Here is an 18,789-nt window from a genome sequence, read left to right as displayed (position 1 = left end):
ATGTAACGTACAGCATAGGGAATATAGTCAATAATATTGTAATAGTGTGGTATGGTGTCAGATAGTTGCTGGATTTACCATAGTGATCACTTAGGTATATAAATGTTGAATAACTATTATGTACACCAGAAATATAAGTGTATGATATCTACATTTCAATAAAAATCTTTAAAAAATAGTTACTCATTTTGTTAGTAGATGATTTAGGAAGGATTTTTGGATAATACTTTGGTTATTGATCTGGATAATAATTTTCTTCATCTCTCAATTGGGGTGCTTCATCATCACCAAATTGTAGGTAAAACATTAGAATTTATCACAGCTTCTGGTTTTGAGTATCTTTCATTTTAAGGTATTTATTTTCCAATATGCCAAATTTGGAAGTGAAAGGAAAAATTGATTTTTTAATTTTCTGAAGCCTTAAGGAGATGATTGCACTAGAGTTTAACAACATCCTCTAAAGTGAGTTATGGTTTTCAAAGTGTCTTCTCTTTGTTATCTCTTTTGATCTGCATGACAGTCCTGAAAGAGAGGATAATACCTCCATTTTGCAGGGAAGGCTGCTTAACTGGAGCACTGAGATTTTGTATCCCAGCTTTTTTAGGGACTACTTAGAAATATATACTGGGGGTGCCAAAAGTGTACAAATGGACAGTTTGGACACCATTGCTCAAGCAGTAGTTCGCGTAATCAGAAGTGTCTGGGTGCTGATGGTAACCACTTTGAGCACCTCTTGTAACTGCAGAAGTCAAACGTGACTTGTGTTCATCTTTTGTTATCATTGTATATTAAGTATTACAATTTTAATACAGTTTTCCTTTCTTAAAATGTGTATACTACTTTTGGCACCCTCTGTAGAAAGAAAACAATTAAAAATGAATTGGGAAGAGGATTAATATGGAAAGTAAAGGAGGAGCAGTTTAAATGAAGCTGGAAAGTCTTTTTTGGGTTATAGATTGATCCTGGTCTCGTGAAAAATTCTGTGTTATGGAAAACTGAACCAATAGTAAGAGAATACAATACTAAAAAGGCATTGGATTGTTGGATTATTACACTACTACAGAGCTGGCTACTACCTACTTAACTCCTCCAAATATTTTCTGCTCAAATATTTTCTGTTCTTCAAACCTAAGAATTGAAGTGAACCTTAGAGACCATTAAGTCTATCTAACTCCTTAAACATTTGATGCCTGCTTCTCCGTGACTGCTTGCCAATGAATGATGATAGATAAAACATATTGAACCAAGCCTCTAATGAACAATAATGCAAAACTCAAATACTTCTTTATAGTAGCTTGCATATTTTTTGAGATATGGAGATCTGTATAATATAGCCATATGTTCTATTTGATAAAATAATTCCTTAATTACAAGACGATTAACGATAAATCATCAATATCTTGTGGCATTAAGCAGAGAGCACCAGAATGACTAAATATTTACACCTGAAGAAGTTTGAGACCCATTATGAATATGTTCATTATCTTGAGACAACAAATGCTTTTTACTTAAATGCTGCTCTATGCTAGATACTATGTCAGTTACTCAGTGTACAAACATAAGTAAAACTCAGGGCACAAAAGTGTTTCCCAACTGTTTTTTTTTTTTTTTTTTAAATAAGGTCCTAACTTTTTTTCCCCCTCTCCCCTAAGTCTCTTGTTTTGGGTTATTTTATCTGAAATTGTATTAAATTGGTTTTCCCATTTAAAAAATAAATTGATGTTAGCATAGTGTTTAGCATGAGACAGCCTTTAGTGAGTCGATATAATTTTTAGCCCAAGCAGTCTTATCTAGAATAAAAGTATAATTTCCTTTAGGTGATTTTTTATTTTATTTTGTTTTTAATTGAAAGTGCCTCCTAAATTCCCTTTATTACTCTCCTGAGGTTTGAATATCTCATGTCGTTCCTGAATGAGATACCCTTTCCAGGCTTAATTAACATTCTGATTCTATAACACTTCTACTAAGTAAAGGCTTTTTGCTCCTTTTCTGTCTCCACTTATTAATATATTAAGTAGATGATTAAAATTGAACTATTTTATCCTAGAAAACCACCTCTGGTACTGTGTAAAGATGGAAGGATGGAGATTCCTTTAGGTCACAGTTAAACGTCTGTGTCCTTAGAAAACATCTGTATTTGAAAATCAAAGTAATGTGGTTGTTCTATAGATCACTAATCAGGCTATGGCAAGCGTATAGTCTGTTTTTATAGTATTGGAGAACTTGAATTCTGTTTTGAGTAGGAAGTCTTTTTTTTTTTAGATTTTATTGGGGAAGGGGAACAGGACTTTATTGGGGAACAGTGTGTACTTCCAGGACTTTTTTCCAAGTCAAATTGTTGTCCTTTCGGTCTTAGTTGTGGAGGGCGCAGCTCGGCTCCAGGTCCAGTTGCTGTTGCTAGTTGCAGGGGGCACAGCCCACCATCCCTTGTGGGAGTCAAACCGGCAACCTTGTGGTTGAGAGGACGCGCTCCAACCAACTGAGCCATCTGGGAGCTGAGCTGCAACTCAGCTCAAAGTGCCGTGTTCAATCTTAGTTGCAGGGGGCGGAGCCCACCATCCCTTGCAGGACTCGAGGAATTGAACTGGCAACCTTGTGGTTGAGAGCCCACTGGCCCATGTGGGAATTGAACTGGCAGCCTTCGGAGTTAGGAGCACGGAGTTCCAACTGCCTGAGCCACCGGACCAGCCTCCTTTTTTTTTTTTTTTAAACATAGAAACTCTGTAGGGAATAATTAATGTGCTTGGTGTTTCCAGTTAGTGTTTCCTGAGAGGTAGCATATGTCATGTTACAATTACTAAGAAAAATATCTAAATAATGCTAAAAGTAATCATTGTTTTTATGCCACTGAAGACTCAATTTCAGGAGAAATTTGCAAAAATGAAGCTTTGATTTGGGAATAGATGTACCTTTTTTTACTCAATAAGTGTTTCTCAAAGTTGTATGTAATCACCATTTTAATAAATAAAATTATATTTGAATGCACTAACATAGCTTACTATAGAGACCTATTTTGGATAGTTTGGCAAATCAAAATAGTCACCATCCTAATTTTCTATTATTCTTGATTTTCACATATGTATTTGAGTTGCTTAAAGTAAGAAACAAATAGATTTAAAGGTGTCAGGTCAGAATGTTGGCCTTTATCAGTTTAATTGCCTTTTGGAAGTAGATTTTGTAACTTTGGTGGGTTTTATATTTGATGCTTTTACTTCTGCTTTATTAGGGTTAGTCTTTAAAAACAAATTTAGACATCTTTAAAAGATGACTTGAGACATTTTAAAGTTTTTGAACCATGTATGCATTGGCTCCAGAAATGTTCTGTTTTTCCCCCCCTCATGCCAGAAGTTTAAATTGGTAAAATTATTTTTCCTAATTATAGATAATTCATAGGGTGTAGGGCTTTGTTTTGATCACTGCCATATGCCCAATGCCTTCCAACAGTGCCTGGTATGTAGTAGCCACTCAATAAGTATTTGTAGTACATATTTGTTGTTGAATGAATCTCAGCAAGGGGAAAGGCAGCAGAGATAAATTGTGTTCTTACATCTGTTGACTGTCTGACCAGTGTTTAATGACTTTGGAAGCTTCTTTTCAGATTTAATTCTGTAGGGAAGTCATGTGCCTTCTGTTTCTGAAGTGTGGCTGATTACCAGATTTTGGTTGTCCTTCAGTATTTTTTTCCCCAATTGTTCTATTCCTAATTGTCTCTTTAAAAGTAGCATTTCTCAAAAGCAGATATTTTCTCACAATCCAGTTCTTTGGACCAATTTTGTAGGTTGATAATCCTTAACTGTTTTAAAATCAAAAGTGAGTCATGAGGGATTGTTCTCAGAAACAGGGTGTCTATAAGCAATCAATGGATTTTTGTATTTGGCCTTATTCTCTTTTCAATTATGATAAGTCATAATGTCATCACATTTTAGCAAGAGGTACATATATGAACATTTTAGCTTTTTTTTGGTCATTATAGAAGTAAAACTGCCTTTTCAAATATAGAAAGTACAATTCTAGTTGGTCAGTGAAACGTCATTTAAAGTTTTTCCTCTTCAAAAACTTTATTGAGGTGAAATTGACATACAACAAAAAGTTGTTAATTTAATGGATTTTAAGAAATATTTGCCTCCTTTAAAAGAAACCAAGAAATAGTTAAATTTATTCTAAAAAGAAGTTCAGTTTTCTAGAGTATCATTAGCAAATATTCTGTTGGTATCTACCTTTTGGAAATTCATCACTGTAAATTGTTACTCAAGGGTACCACAGTGGTGGTCTTTATGACAGCATTTATGATTGATCACAACTTAATAAATTGCCGAGAATTTTTTTCTTTTTTAATGCTGCAGCCTCTTCCTGTATATACTGTTCTGTGTCTTTTCCCACTGGGATTTTTCCCTTGGTCTGGAACTTCTTTACTAATGGAAAGAAATTACTACTTGGCCTGGACAGTAATGTCACTTTCAAACTGTTTTTAAAGCCAAACTGTTTATTTTCTGTGAGTTACCTCTAAGTAGACTAACTGTAAACGTGACAACCCTTTTGATGCCACTTTTTCTGGAGTTCCTGGTCTCTCTCAAAGCTTGGCTTTGTTGTGTGCAGAACGAAAGATGTCCATGGGCCAGGGAAGACTTCATTAAAAGAAAACAAAGTTCTAAAAAAGCTAATTCAGAAGTTGTATTCATTCATAACAGAACTCAAGTGCGCATAGTTTTCCAAGCATTGAAGATCTAAGGTTATTTTCCAGACCTTTTACTGATTATATTTTTTTTAGTAAGGTCTTGATGACTCCCCTTCTACCCCTCAAATCTTCTTAGAGTGAAGCAAATAAACTTGATCATTGTCCAGTTGATCTGACTGTCTTGGATGTTATTTCTTTAAGGAAAAGTCCCCCCTAGGGCCCTAAATGCCTATTTACCAGAAGGAGTTGTTAAATGAGAGATTGGAAGCTAGAGCTAGTTCTCTCACTTTAAACTAATACCTTCCCCTACCCCCTGCATTATTAAAAAGGAGGTTGTTCGTGTTCTCAAGTAGCAGTATAAAAATCTCACACCCTGGTCCGTCCAGTATGAAAATAACTGCTGGAGCAGGAACTGTCCTTTCTCTGTCCCCAGCTGAAATCGGGGGAGGGACAAAGCCCAATTGTTACTTTACCCCATCCTGTCTGCCTGCTAGAAGGCCTGTTTCCTACCCTAATGGTTTCTGCCTAACAAATGGTGTTTCTTTTTTACAGCATTATGATCCTGGACTTGTTGTGGTGATGGTAAACTTAGCAGTGGTAATTTTTTATTTTCAGACTGAATTACTCCTTTTGTCATCAGTGCACCAATATGTTAGGCTTACTTTCTCTGTTGTAGCCTTCATCCTTCTGCTTGGTCTTTTTCATTTTCCTTTCCTTTCCTTATGCAACTTGTCTGATCCTTGTTCATTAAAGGGTAATGTTAAGAAGAGATATATCTATTTGTGTTAGAACTGCCAAAAAAAAATCAGTTAAACCATTAAATTCTAATACTGTCAAAAACTTGATTTCCCCACAATGTAATGGGCACTAGCACTTGCTACTGCAATTTATAAATAAATTAAAACAAACTTTGACTGCCTTAGAAGGCAAAAGTACTAATGCAGAGTTTATAAACAGGGGTTTACAGAGGTAATGAATTTGTACCAAAACTTACTTGATTCTTGCATAACAAATTCAGACAGACCAAAAAAGAACCAAAATAAAAAAAGGAAATTCCGTTGTCATTTTTTCCAATTCTTTCATTGGACCATTTGTTTTTACCAGTAAATCCCTGATTGAGACGTTATGAAAGTGATATTGCACCTAGGAAGTCATTTTTATAACCTGTCTTAATTTGGTCCTTTTGCTAAAGATTGCAGTCACTGCTTATTTATTATACCATTGGGCATAAGGTAGTAATTCATTTCCATTTTAACTGGCAGTCTTTGATAGTATCTAAGAGAAGGCTGTATTTTAGAACTTTTTTCCTTTTTCTGGCATGAGATGTTCTTTATTTACTTAAACATTTTTTTCACTATGATAATTATTCCTAATTATCTCTTTATTTATTGTTTAAAAATCATGGGATATTGGTGATAAGTATTAATAGTTAAACTTGTGAATTTGATTTTCATTATTTTTTAAAGATAAAAAGTAATCCCACAAATGCAGAGCAACTGAATCCAAGTGGTTGCTGGTCACTTTGAAAACAGTTTCTTCTTTTTTCGCCAGGACCAAACCTAGTCATGATCATGGCATTTATTATTATTTTTTTTTTAATTTGGTTTTGATAACACTTCACATTTAGCCTGACAAAACTCAACTTTTAGCCCAAAGGTATAATATATATGTGTGTATAACAAAAACAAAAAACAAAAAAGCAATTGTTTACACCAGCCTGAGTGAAATGATGAGGGAAGTAAACATTGTGTTTTTTCACTAAAGGTGTACAACGGATAAGGTAAGTCCTCTTTTCAGTGGGCTTACATCACAATAAACAGCGCAAGTTGTGATGTAAAACAGCTGTGGTAGTAAAGTGCTTGTCTGCCCCATTTTGCTTTGTTTGGCTGGTTATGAGTGGATTAAATATACATTTTTAAAAATCTCCAGCATAGATTGATTAGTTTAAAGTCAATTTTCTTCGCAACTAGTCCTTTTCACAGCTTACCGATTGTCATAGCCAGTGTTAAATCCACTCTGGAAAATGGGATATCAGGGCACCAGTTCAAAAGAAGAACTATTCTTTATTCCTAAGGGCAACTAACTGTTGCTTTTTATTTGAATTTTTCATAACCCCGTTTAACTGGAAAGTATCTTTAAAAAAATATATATATATTAAACATACTGAGTTGCAATTACAGGGTTTTCCTGTACCATGTTTGAAACTGCTTTTTTGATTTAAGCATGTCAGTTGAGATATTTATTACCAGTTTTAAAAGTGTGTGTGGGAGGATGTCAGTGGACAATAAGTGTGAACTGATTCTTGATGAAAAGTTTTTTAAACCTCCTGGTGCCATTGCTTAAAAGTGCTTTGCATTACTTATTTAATTTTGCCATAGTAATCTGGAATTATCCTCAACTGGAAGGTCAATCAAAGTGGTTAGTCAGGCTTAAACTAGAAGAGGTAGGTTTGGTTGTAAGCTGTGAGAATGGCTTGTGTTTGGTTCACTGTAGCTTTCTGGTCTCTGCACTCCAAGGCAAGATCTCTAACCACCCAAACCCAATGTGTAAAGTGAGTTGTTGGCTTAGCTTTGCATCTTACCTTGATTATGTGTTCCTGTTACAGGGAGAACAGATCCCATTCCAATTGTTGTCAAGTATGATGTCATGGGCATGGGTCGCATGGAAATGGAGGTAAATTGATCTCCTTAGCTCACTTGTTTTATCAGATATTTAAAATTGATATTAAATCCAGATTTAGATGCCAATGCAAGAATACATTTATTAGATAGAAGGTAATTTTAGTATTTTTCTTTGGAAATTTTACATTTATTTTACATTTTTATTTTGTGCTGCCTTTCAGGTGGGTAGGTGGCAAATAATAAGCCTCTTTTAAAGAAGTTGAGTGCTTTGCCCAGTGTTGTGCCACAAGGCAAGTTCAGCCTTACACCCAGACCCTAGTGGTCCTTTCAGTAGCTGGGTGCAGCTGTCGTGTGTGGTATCTTCTTTTCATTGCCTAAAATCTTTTCTCTGTTTACTCCTAATTCTTTAGCAATGAACATTGAGTTCAAGTCTGTTATCAAAAAATGTGCCTGTTGGGAAGCACCAATGTGAAAGGATTAATGAATTATTTGCATGCTATTTTCTCTGTGGGGTGACAATAAAGCAAGAAGTTGCTGAGCAAAATACAGTTTTTTATTTTCATACAATACTGTAGTTGTGCAAATGACTTTTTTTAATACCTAATTTGGGGTACTTTAGGAATTAAGACTAATCATATCTATTTTTGTTAAGCTCGATTATGCCGAAGATGCTACCGAACGGCGCCGTGTCCTAGAAGTGGAGAAAGAAGACACAGAAGAATTGAGACAGAAGTACAAGGTACTTAATTGAAGCCTTTTTTGCATGTGGGGTACTCACCCTGAAAGAGAGAATCATTTTTGGTGAAAAGAATCTCTGTTAGTGACTGCATTTGTTTGACATTTGGTGGTGATTAGTAGTAGATCTCAACTTTCCATTACTTTTCCTATTTATTACCTCTAAAAACTATAGAGATAATACCCATTTTATAAGCCTGCTGGGAAGGTTGCATTAGTGTTTGAAAACAATGCCTGGTACATAGTAGGTAGTAATAGCAGTAAAAATTATTAACTTAAGATTCCTTTGAGAGCTTGATACATATTGGTAAGGCTTTTTTTTTTTTTTTTTTTTTTTAAGATTTTATTGGGGTAGGGGAACAGGACTTTATTGGGGAACAGTGTGTACTTCTGGGACTTTTCCAAGTCAAGTTGTTGTCCCCCCAATCTTAGTTGTGGAGGGCGCAGCCCAGCTCCAGGTCCAGTTGCCGCTGCCAGTTGCAGGGGGCGCAGTCTACCATCCCCTGCGGGAGTCAAACAGCAACCTTGCAGTTGAGAGGACGCGCTCCAACCAACTGAGCCATCCGGGAGCTCAGTGGCAGCTCAGCTCAAGGTGCTATGTTCAATCTTAGTTGCAGGTGGCGCAGCCCACCATCCCTTGCGGGAGTCGAGTTGAAACGACAGCCTTGTGGTTCAGAGCCTGTGCTCCAACCAACTGAGCCATCTGGCCACGTGGGAGCTGAGCGACAGCTCACTGACTTCACTCTAGTTGCAGAGGGCGCAGCTCATTGGCCGATGTGGGAATCGAACTGGCAGCCCTGCTGCCCAGAGCCGGCGCTCCAACTGACTGAGCCACCATCCACCCCAGCCTTTCTTCTTTTTTTTTTTTAAATATATATAAGCCTTTTTTTTTTTTTTAAAGGTTTTTATTGGGGAAGGGGAACAGAACTTTATTGGGGAGCAGTGTGTATTTCCAGGACTTTTCCAAGTCAAGTTGTTGTCCTTTCAATTTTAGTTGTGGAGGGTACTGGTTCAGCTTCAAGTTGTTGTCCTTTCAGTCTTAGTTGTAGAGGGCGCAGCTCAGCTCCAAGTCCAGTTGCCGTTGCTAGTTGCAGGGGGCGCAGCCCACCATCCCTTGCGGGAGTTGAACCAGCAACCTTGTGGTTGAAAGGACACGCTCCAACCAACTGAGCCATCCTGCAGCTTGTGTTCAATCTTAGTTGCAGGGGGCGCTTCCACCATCCCTTGCGGGACTCGAGGAATTGAACTGGCAACCTTGTGGTTGAGAGCCCACTGGTCCATGTGGGAATCGAACTGGCAGCCTTTGGAGTTAGGAGCATGGAGCTTTAACCTCCTGAGCCACCGGGCCAGTTCGATAAGCCTTAATAATTAATGGATGAGGTGTTTTAGAGGACCTGAGTATTTTCCTTTTTAAGGGCTAAGTTATAGAAAACTTCAGCTTAGAACATGCTACGATTTAGCTTTCAAAAAGACTGACCAGGGAACATGTTTTTCAAGATTCAATCTGTACCATAAAATAGGTAAATTTGAAAATGAGAAATAGGCTTAGCTAAGATTATCATATAGAAACTGATTTGGTCATGATACTTAAAAGTGGGAAGAGAGAAAAGGGATTTATTTTTTAAAATCTATTCTACCAAACTAGATAAAGCTGACAGAACTAAAAGGAGAAATATTACAGCCATCGCAATAGTGGTAGATTTTAGTATACCTCTCGTAGTATGTGATAGAAGTAGAGGAAATATATTGGCAAGGATATTTTGGAAGATTTCAACAACATAATTAAGAAATTTCACCTAATGGTTATATAGAACTATGCACCCAATCACTTTGAAAATAAAATATTTCAAACATATATGGAGCATTTGTTTAAACAAAAGTTTTTACTATGTCCTTGTGTTATAAATAAAGTTCCAACAAATTTCAAAGAACTGAAATCAAGTTATCAAGCCACAAAGCAATCAATAAAAAGATAATAGAAAAATCCCTGTGTTTGGAAATTATGAAATACATTTTTACATAACCTATCAATAAAAGAAGAAATCACAATGGTAATTGGAACATATTTTGGACTGAAAGATTAAAAACACCACATATCAAAACTTGTAGGATAAGCTAAAGCAATATGATTTTTGATGGCAAATACATATCCCTAATAGTTATGTTAGAAAAAAAGAATGGCAGGAGATGAATGAAGTAAAAATTCCTCTCAGGAAGTTAGAGAGAGAATAGCAAAATAAACCCAAAGAATGTGAGGTAAAGAATAATAAAGATAAGAACAGAAATGAATGAAACAGCGAACAAACATACAACACAGCCAAGTGTTCTTGTGATATTAAGAAAGAAGATAGAAAATCAATATCAGTAATGAAAAAAGAGGACATCATTTCAGATGCAGCAGCACTAAAATATAACTTTATTCCATTGAATGTAAAAATTAGATTTAAGTGGACAAATTCCTAAAAAATATAACTGAAAATGAAATTGGTATTTAAAACAATAATAAATAAAAATAATTCCAGTAAACCAGGTTGATTCCTCTGATCTTTATAGTAACTGACCATTTTACCCAGAGGTGGGTCAGAAAGAAACAAAAAGTGAAAAGTAGGCTCAGGCCCCAAAGTGTAGATTTTGATCTCTCCTGTAGCTCTTATACCTTTACCCAATAGAGACAGTGAGGCCTAGGACAGTGACAAGAGACAGATAAAAACTGATCAGTCTGGCACGCTTGTTGTTACACAATACCTCTCACAGCTCTGTATGTCATTGGTTGGCGAACAGATCGCCACAGAGGCCTCAACTAAATCTTTTAACTTTTTAAACTGCTGTCAGGAAGATGTGCAGCATGAAATACCCAATGTCTGAGCTCATTTAAAAAACAGAAGAAACTTCAGTAACCCTATAACTATTATATAAATTGAATCTGTGGTAAAAAAATAAAAATAAAAACTTCCCATAAAGCCCAATAACTTCATTGAGTTCTGTTAAAATTCATAAAGGAAAGAACTTTAGTCCTAACCAGCAATTTCTAATCTTCCAGAGAATTGAAAATGAGTAAAAACTCATTTAATGAGAAACCAGTACCACCTTCATGGTGAATCCTGATGTGGATAGTATGAGAAGGATAATTGTATGATACTCTGATTTATAATACAGATGCACATCTTAAACACTAACAAACACCAGGACCAGTTTAGGCTGTATGACCAAGTTATCTCAGGAATGCAAGATGGCTTTAATGTTAGAAATCAATTTATATAGTCAGCCACATTAAGATATTAAAGGAAAAAAATTATATGATCATCTCAATAGATGCAAAAAAAATAAAAGCATTATGTAAAATTCAGCATTCATTCATGATGAAAAGTCTTGTCCAACTTGATAAAGAAAAGACTTTCCTTAACCAGATAGACTGCCTACAAAACCCATGTAGGAGACATCACGTTTAAAACATTGAAAAGTTGAAAGTTCTCCTTTTGAGATGAGACATAACAAGGATGTCTGTTGTCTTTGTTTCTATTAAATGTTGTGCTGCAGTTCCTAAGCAGCATAGTAAGGTAGACAGGCAGAAACAAGCAAATAAATAAAGATGTAAGAGATAAAAGGAAGAGACAAAACTGCAGGTATTATATACATAGATATCTAAAAGAATATACAGATGAATTATACAAATTAATAACAGTTTTAGATACAAAATCATAAAGTGAAATGTGTGTATCTATACAGTTATATCAACAAGAGTTAGAAAATGAAGATTACAAAAATGTCACCATTTGCAATAGTGAAAATACACATGAAGCACTAAGGAATGGATCTAATGAGATGCGTAAGACTTAGGGCAAAGATTCTAAAACATTGAGAGCCATTGAAGAACAATGAATAAAAAGTGAAATTTTTAATAATTTGTTCATGAATTAGAAGAGTCAGTATTATAAAGAAATCTGCTTTCCCCCAATTTTTCTGTATATTCAATGCAATCAAGTCAAAATCCCAACAGGATTTTGTATGGAATTTGACAAGCTGATTGCAAAATTTATATGGAAGTGTAACGGTCCAAGAATAGTCAAAGCAGTCTCAAAGTATAAGATAGAAAGACTTACTCCACCAGCTATCAAAATTTATTATAAAGCTATGGTAATTAAGACAATGTAATATTGACGCAAGGGTAGACCAGTGGAACAAAAAAGAGAGCCCAGACACAGACCCTTACATATCTGACCACTTGATAAGACAAAGATGGTATTGCAGGAAAGTGAGGGAAAGAATGAACTTTTCAATAAAAGGTTCTGAGACAATTGGTTACTCATATGGGAAATGATAGATTTGCACCCCCTACCTCATACCATACAATAATCTATTGCAGACAAAAATATAATCCAGTTTATATATCCATATATATCAATGTCTATATCTCACATTCAGAGAAGAAAACAGACCACAGAATTAGTGGCTTAAAATATAAAGTAAACCAAACTTGTCACATAAAATACAAAAAATTAACTCATTAAAATTTTTTTTCATATTGTAACACAAAGCAAAAACCAACTCCATGATGATTATCCAATTCAAAGTTACCTTTATTACTTAATAAAATTACCTTTGTTCTCTGTTTCTTTTCGGGAGAATCGGTTTTCATACTATAAGCAATGAAAAGTTAACTTGTTTCCTCTTTTTACTCCCTTTCATTTCATCTACCATCTAATAATAAACTTAATATGTAGCATACATACAATTAAATATGGTTATATAATACTTACATTACTTGGTTTCCCATTTTGAATAAAGTTCTTTTTACTTCTATTACAGATGCAGCAATAGGCAAACTCTAATTTCCATTTACTTATCTCTATCCACCCTGTTACATTAGTTGTATTTTTTCTGTATGTTCCATTTGTTTCAAACTGTTTGTTGTATTGCTTGAATGAGCTATATATCCTTGCTAATTTTTTTTGTTTGCTTGAACTATCAGTTACTGAGAGAGGATTGTTATCTTCCCACTGATGGTGGTTTTTTTCCATTTTTCCATGTAGCTTTGGCATTTTTCCTTATGTATTTTGAAGCTACTTACAACTTTACAATTGTTAGTGGATTGAACCTATTACTATGAAGTGATTTTTTTTGGGGGGGGGAGAGGGAGCCTTAAAGTTTCTTTTGTCTGATATGCAATATTGATAGCTTTATTTTGATTAGTATTTTTTTTGTGGTATAGCTTTTTACAGCCTTCTTTCAGCTATTCTGTGTGCATATGTTATAGAAAGCTTTGTGGGTGTCAGACTAGTCTTCCAGTGTCTTTTTTCCTAGTCTCTCTTAATTGGAGTTTGTTTTTGTTTTTTTAAGATTTTATTGGGGAAGGGGAACAGGATTTTATTGGGGAACAGTGTGTACTTCCAGAACTTTTTTCCATGTCAAGTTGTCCTTCAATCTTAGTTGTGGAGGGTGCTGTTCAGCTTCAAGTTGTTGTCCTTTCAGTCTTAGTTATGGAGGGCGCAGCTCAGCTCCAGGTCCAGTTGCTGTTGCTAGTTGCAGGGGGCACAGCCCAGCATCCCTTGCAGGAGTCGAACCAGCAACCTTGTGGTAGAGGAAGAGGATATGCTCCAACCAACTGAGCCATCCGGGAGCTCAGCGGCAGCTCGTATTCAATCTTAGTTGCAGGGGGCGGAGCCCACCATCCCTTGCAGGACTCAAATTGAACTGGCAACCTTGTGGTTGAGAGCCCACTGCCCATGTGGGAGTTGAACCGTCAGCCTTGGGAGTTAGGAGCATGGAGCTCTAACCCTCTGAGCCACTGGGCCAGCCCCCTTAATTAGAGTTTTTAATCTAAGTATGGTTAATGTCATTTCTGATATATTTGGATTTAAATCTGCCATCTTGTCCTCTCTTCTTGTGCCCCTCACTTCCCCCCGCTATTTTCCTCTTTATTTCTGCATTCGTTTGTACTGATTTCTTTATTCTTTTCCCTCTCCATTAAACTGGGAATAATATACCCTTTCTATTATTTCAGTAGTTACCCTAGAAATTACAATGTACATACTTATATTTTACTCTACCATCTTCATGGATAATATAATATCTCAGAGTATTTTAATTCCGTTTTAACTCTCTTCTCTTCCATTAATAATAAGTCAGTTAAAAAACTACTTATTCCTGGGGCCGGCCTCGTGGCTCAGGCGGTTAGAGCTCTGTGCTCCTAATTCCGAAGGCTGCCGGTTCGATTCCCACATGGACCAGTGGGCTCTCAACCACAAGGTTGCCAGTTCAATTTCTCAAGTCCCGCAAGGGATGGTGGGCTCCTCCCCCTGCAACTAAGATTGAACATCGCACCTTGAGCTGAGCTACCTCCCAGATGGCTCAGTTGGTTGGAGCGCAGGCTCTCAACCACAAGGTTGCGGTTTGACTCCCGCAAGGGATGGTGGGCTCCCTGCAACTGGACCGGGAGCTGAGCTGTGCCCTCCACAACTAAGATTGAAAGGACAACAACTTGAAGCTGAATGGCACCAACTTGACTTGGAAAAAAGTCCTGGATGTACACACTGTTCCCCAATAAAGTCCTATTCCCCTTTCCCAATAAAATCTTAAAAAAAAACCACCAAAAACTACTTATTCCAATTATATTTTCCACATATATCAATGTCTTCTATGTTTAATCAGTAAAGAAGAAAGAACAGATGGTCTGGGTGGAATGAGTTCAATTTGGAGCATCTGAAGTTTGTGATGTTTAATATACATCCAATAAAGATAACCACCAAAATATTCAAATCTGGAATATGAGAAGGGAATTGGTCTCAGCAAGAGATTGGGAAATGTCTAGCATATTGTTGATTTTAAAGTCACAGGAATGGATTAAATCACCCAGGGAGAAAGGAAAAATACAATATCAGATATAAAGAATTCTTTCAGTGAGCTTATCAGCAGAGTAGACACAGTGAAGGTGGAATCAGTAAATCTGAAGACAAGTCAGTATAAATTATCCAAACTGAAATTAAAAGAAAAATGAAAAAAACAAAACAAAACAGAGTATCCAAGATCCATGGGATAATATCAAACAGTTTCATACAATGCTACCAAAGTACTAATAGAAATGGGGTGGATTATTCTTTTTTAGTGGGACATAACATAATCAGTGACATTTAAACAGTAAATGAAATACAGGGTTTCAACTGGTCTCAGGCAGATAGTGCCCTTAGGAAGAAGCAAACTTCTCTCAACTTAGGCTTCAAAGCACTCCTAGATAACCCCTGCCAAAAAAAATATATATAGGAGATTATGGTTTTATCACAAACCCAACCAAGAAACTAGACAAGATGGCCAGAGTTAGCAGGGGAGTGAAAAAAGAGCAGAGTCAGACCCCTTAAGATTAAGATATTGGAATTGGATACAGCATATAAAAGAAGCATATTTAATATATTTAAAGAAATAAAAAGGATTGAGATTATGAGTAAAGGGCAAGAGACCATATAAAAACTCAATGAGAACATTTAATAACATTACACAAGACTGAATATTAAATTATAACACATCTGAAGAAATAGCCACAATACAACAAAAAGTGGAGAGGGGGAGTGCAAGAAAAAAAGGGAGAGAAATGGAAACTGTGAGAGAAGATAAGAGTTAGATGATGAAGAATGAGAAGCTCTGATATGTGTCCAGGCAGAGTTCCAGATAGAAAGAAAAAGAAGAGGGTATAGGGTAGAGGCAGTGTTCAAAGGGAAGATTCCAGAAATGATGAAAGGCACAATTCACAGATTCAGGAAGCCTAATGAGTCTCAAGCAAGATTTAAAAATAAAAATAAATCTACACATAGACACATTCTGATAAAACTATAATATCAAAGATAAAGACGTAATCTTCAAAGAACTGTTGCAGTATAAAGAAGTCAGAATACAATGTCAATTCTACTAAAGTCTAATGGAATCTTGAATGTGCTCAAAGCAAACAACCATCAACCTAGAACTTTACACCCAGCAAAAATATCTTAAGAATAAATATAAAAATGGATTAATTTTTAGATTAAAAAATTAGTTTGCCACCAAAAGACTCACCTAAAAGAAATTTCAAAGAAAGTACAGTAGGAAGATAGAGTGTGATTTCCATCGAAAGGCCTGAGATGCAATAAGGAATCTCTTACGATCGATACATAATTAAGTTGCGTGTGTGTTTTTAATCCAGTCTTCTGATCTATTTTGGAAAAGTAAATCTAAATTTATATATAAACACTATATAAAAACAATATTTTGTAGAATGAAGTAAAAACCAAGATATTATAGAATTAAAATATACTTCTACAGTCACCATTGCTAGAAGATGGATTCTGCTTGGTACTTGCTGCTTCGTATACTGCTTGCTTCTCAATCAAAGTCTCATGTAGATGGACCTGACAGGAGGAGATTAAATTACATTCTGCACCCTAGTTTTAAGGGAGGTTGGGAAAATGAGTTTTCTGATTTCTGTCTTGGGGAAACCAGCACTGATAAAGAAGAATATCAGCCAGACAATACAAAACTGCCCAGGATGCTTAGAGAAAATTATTGTGAAGGATTCAATAGGGGAAAAAATCACAAGGTGCTATAGATATTCGCTTTTCGGTTTTAATAAATTTATCCAAAATCGTTCAATACTAGCATTCCACAAATATAGCAACCTTTTCTTGCTTACTGATTAGGTAGTTCATGTGAGAAATGGTAGAGAGATTGTAGATAGAGCTGCTTTGGAAGTGTATCCAAAAGATACAACACTGAACAGAAGAAAGGCCGGTTTTAGAAGCCTTCGAAATGACACTTCTCTTTATGTCTGTTAACCAAAAGGAGCTACTCATTGTGAGAGTAATGCATCTACTCTGCTGTAAAAGGCTAGCGAGTACGTAAATCATTTATCATTTCTTTTCCCTTCTCATTCTCCTGTGCTACCTATAGCAGATGAATCCACTCAACTGTCTTTTGATGTCTAGTTTTTAAGTGGAACAGCTGAGGCATATTGGGCCACCTCTTTGGGTCAGTCCCATAGTTTTGAGCCAAAACCTCATTAAGACTAGTGGCTAACCAACATATCTGTGTTGGCATTTCAAAATTAACAGTGCAGCTTATTTGGAGAATAATCTCATAATATTTAATTCTACAACTGGCCACAATCTCAAGTAATCTGTTTATGTTAAAGTCTAAAAAATTGAATATTAATATAGTTACTCCAGCTTTATTTCAACTTTCTAAGTCCTCATGTTTTAGGGGTATCTCTTGTAATCAGAATGGATTTTCTTTCTCAACAGTTTTTTAGTACATTTACATTTCTTGTAATTACTTATAAATCTGTTTCTGTCTCTTTTTACTTCCTATTTTCCTGTGTCTTACTGTCTTTTCTTGCATTTATAAAATTGAATTTTTCTTATTTCCCCTTTACTAGTTCTATTCTTTTACCCTTGGGATTTTAATACAAATTTTGCTTAATTTAACAAAATCTAATTGTTAACTCCATCTCAATCAGTAGAAGGACTCTAGAACATATGTTTAATATCACAACCACACACACACACACACAACTAAAACAAAAGTTTTACAAGACAATATTTACCCTGATGTGAATTATACTCTATATTTTTCTATTTTTTAATTTTTTATGCCTAATTGCAATCTGCTTAATGCCATGACCTACTAGTGGGTCACAGTCTATGATTTCAAAATACTGCTATAAGAAGGTCTTTTTTAATGAATCCATTGGTCTGCCTAATTTTTTTATTGTGTTTTATGTTTGTTCATTGTTGGAATTTCATTTTTTACATTTTATAGTTACTTTATATTCTGTAACAGATTATTCCACTATCTGAGTCTTAGGGGTCTAAATCTATTGCTTATTTCCTGTGATTCTAGCTTGTGATAGATTTATCTCCTTTTGTGTGTATACTAATCTTTGATTCTAACACATATTTTATTAATCTAGGAAAATTTTTAGGGCCAAAATTGAGGATGTTTTCGAGAGTATTTTTGATTCCCTCTGCCAAGACCCAGAGATCCTGGGATCTCTCCAGTCCACTTCCAGGTTCTTTTGCTTATTAAATGAGGCTTCTCAAATTTAGCTCCCCCACCTTACTCAAAACCCAAGCTCCAGTGGTACCCACGTGTCCTAAGTAGAACCCTTGTTTATCACACTTTGATTTTAGTTTCGGATCATAGTTGATTTTGTTTGTCTTGTTTTTATCCCTTTGCCCCTCTTGGGGCTTTATTTTTCCTTCTATGGTTCCTGCAATACAATAAAAATTATGTTTCAGATATCTGGTTGGTTGGGTTTTTTTAAGCCAGGTGGGTAACAATAAGGGATGCCAAAGTATCTAGTCCACCATACTGCGAAAAGGGAAAATAAAATTAAACTTTGGAATGTTTGTTTATTTGAAGACAATTGTTAGTACAATTGCACACAAATTCCCTCACCAAATTGCCACTTAACGTTTCACCCGACTTTTACTGGTACCACTAAATTTTATGAAAAGCCCTTTTTTCTCTCTTCAGGTAAGACTATTTCTTTACAACATTCACTTAAAATTCTACCAAGTTCATTTTTTTTTTTTTTTGTATTTCTTACAGGATTATGTTGACAAAGAGAAGGCAATTGCCAAAGCATTGGAAGACCTCAGAGCCAACTTTTACTGTGAACTCTGTGATAAGCAGTATCAGAAACATCAAGAATTTGACAACCATATCAACTCTTACGATCATGCACACAAGCAGGTGAGGAATAGTTATTTGCTAACAAAGAAAAAGGTACTTCATTTG

At 35.6% G+C, this 18,789-nt stretch overlaps 1 protein-coding gene across 8 annotated transcripts in view; it reads left to right on the top strand.

The window, feature by feature from the left end:
- The window catches only part of GPATCH8 (G-patch domain containing 8), a 79,413-nt gene that overhangs the window by 38,378 nt on the left and 22,246 nt on the right, over nucleotides 1-18,789 (top strand). For 4 of the 8 annotated variants that reach the window (XM_074319691.1, XM_074319695.1, XM_019752270.2 and 1 more), the window contains 4 exons: nucleotides 5,228-5,272; nucleotides 7,281-7,348; nucleotides 7,949-8,035; nucleotides 18,601-18,744. In XM_074319691.1, the coding sequence (XP_074175792.1) occupies nucleotides 7,322-7,348; nucleotides 7,949-8,035; nucleotides 18,601-18,744 (258 nt within the window). In that variant the 5' untranslated portion in view covers nucleotides 5,228-5,272; nucleotides 7,281-7,321. The remainder of the gene's footprint in view (nucleotides 1-5,227; nucleotides 5,273-7,280; nucleotides 7,349-7,948; nucleotides 8,036-18,600; nucleotides 18,745-18,789) is intronic. The other 4 variants (XM_019752268.2, XM_074319693.1, XM_074319692.1 and 1 more) reach the window with 1 other exon arrangement.

This window comes from Rhinolophus sinicus, linkage group LG15 (genome assembly GCF_036562045.2).
Source record: "Rhinolophus sinicus isolate RSC01 linkage group LG15, ASM3656204v1, whole genome shotgun sequence".
Classification (NCBI taxonomy): Eukaryota; Metazoa; Chordata; class Mammalia; order Chiroptera; family Rhinolophidae; genus Rhinolophus; species Rhinolophus sinicus.
This window is presented reverse-complemented; position numbering and strand designations above follow the sequence as displayed.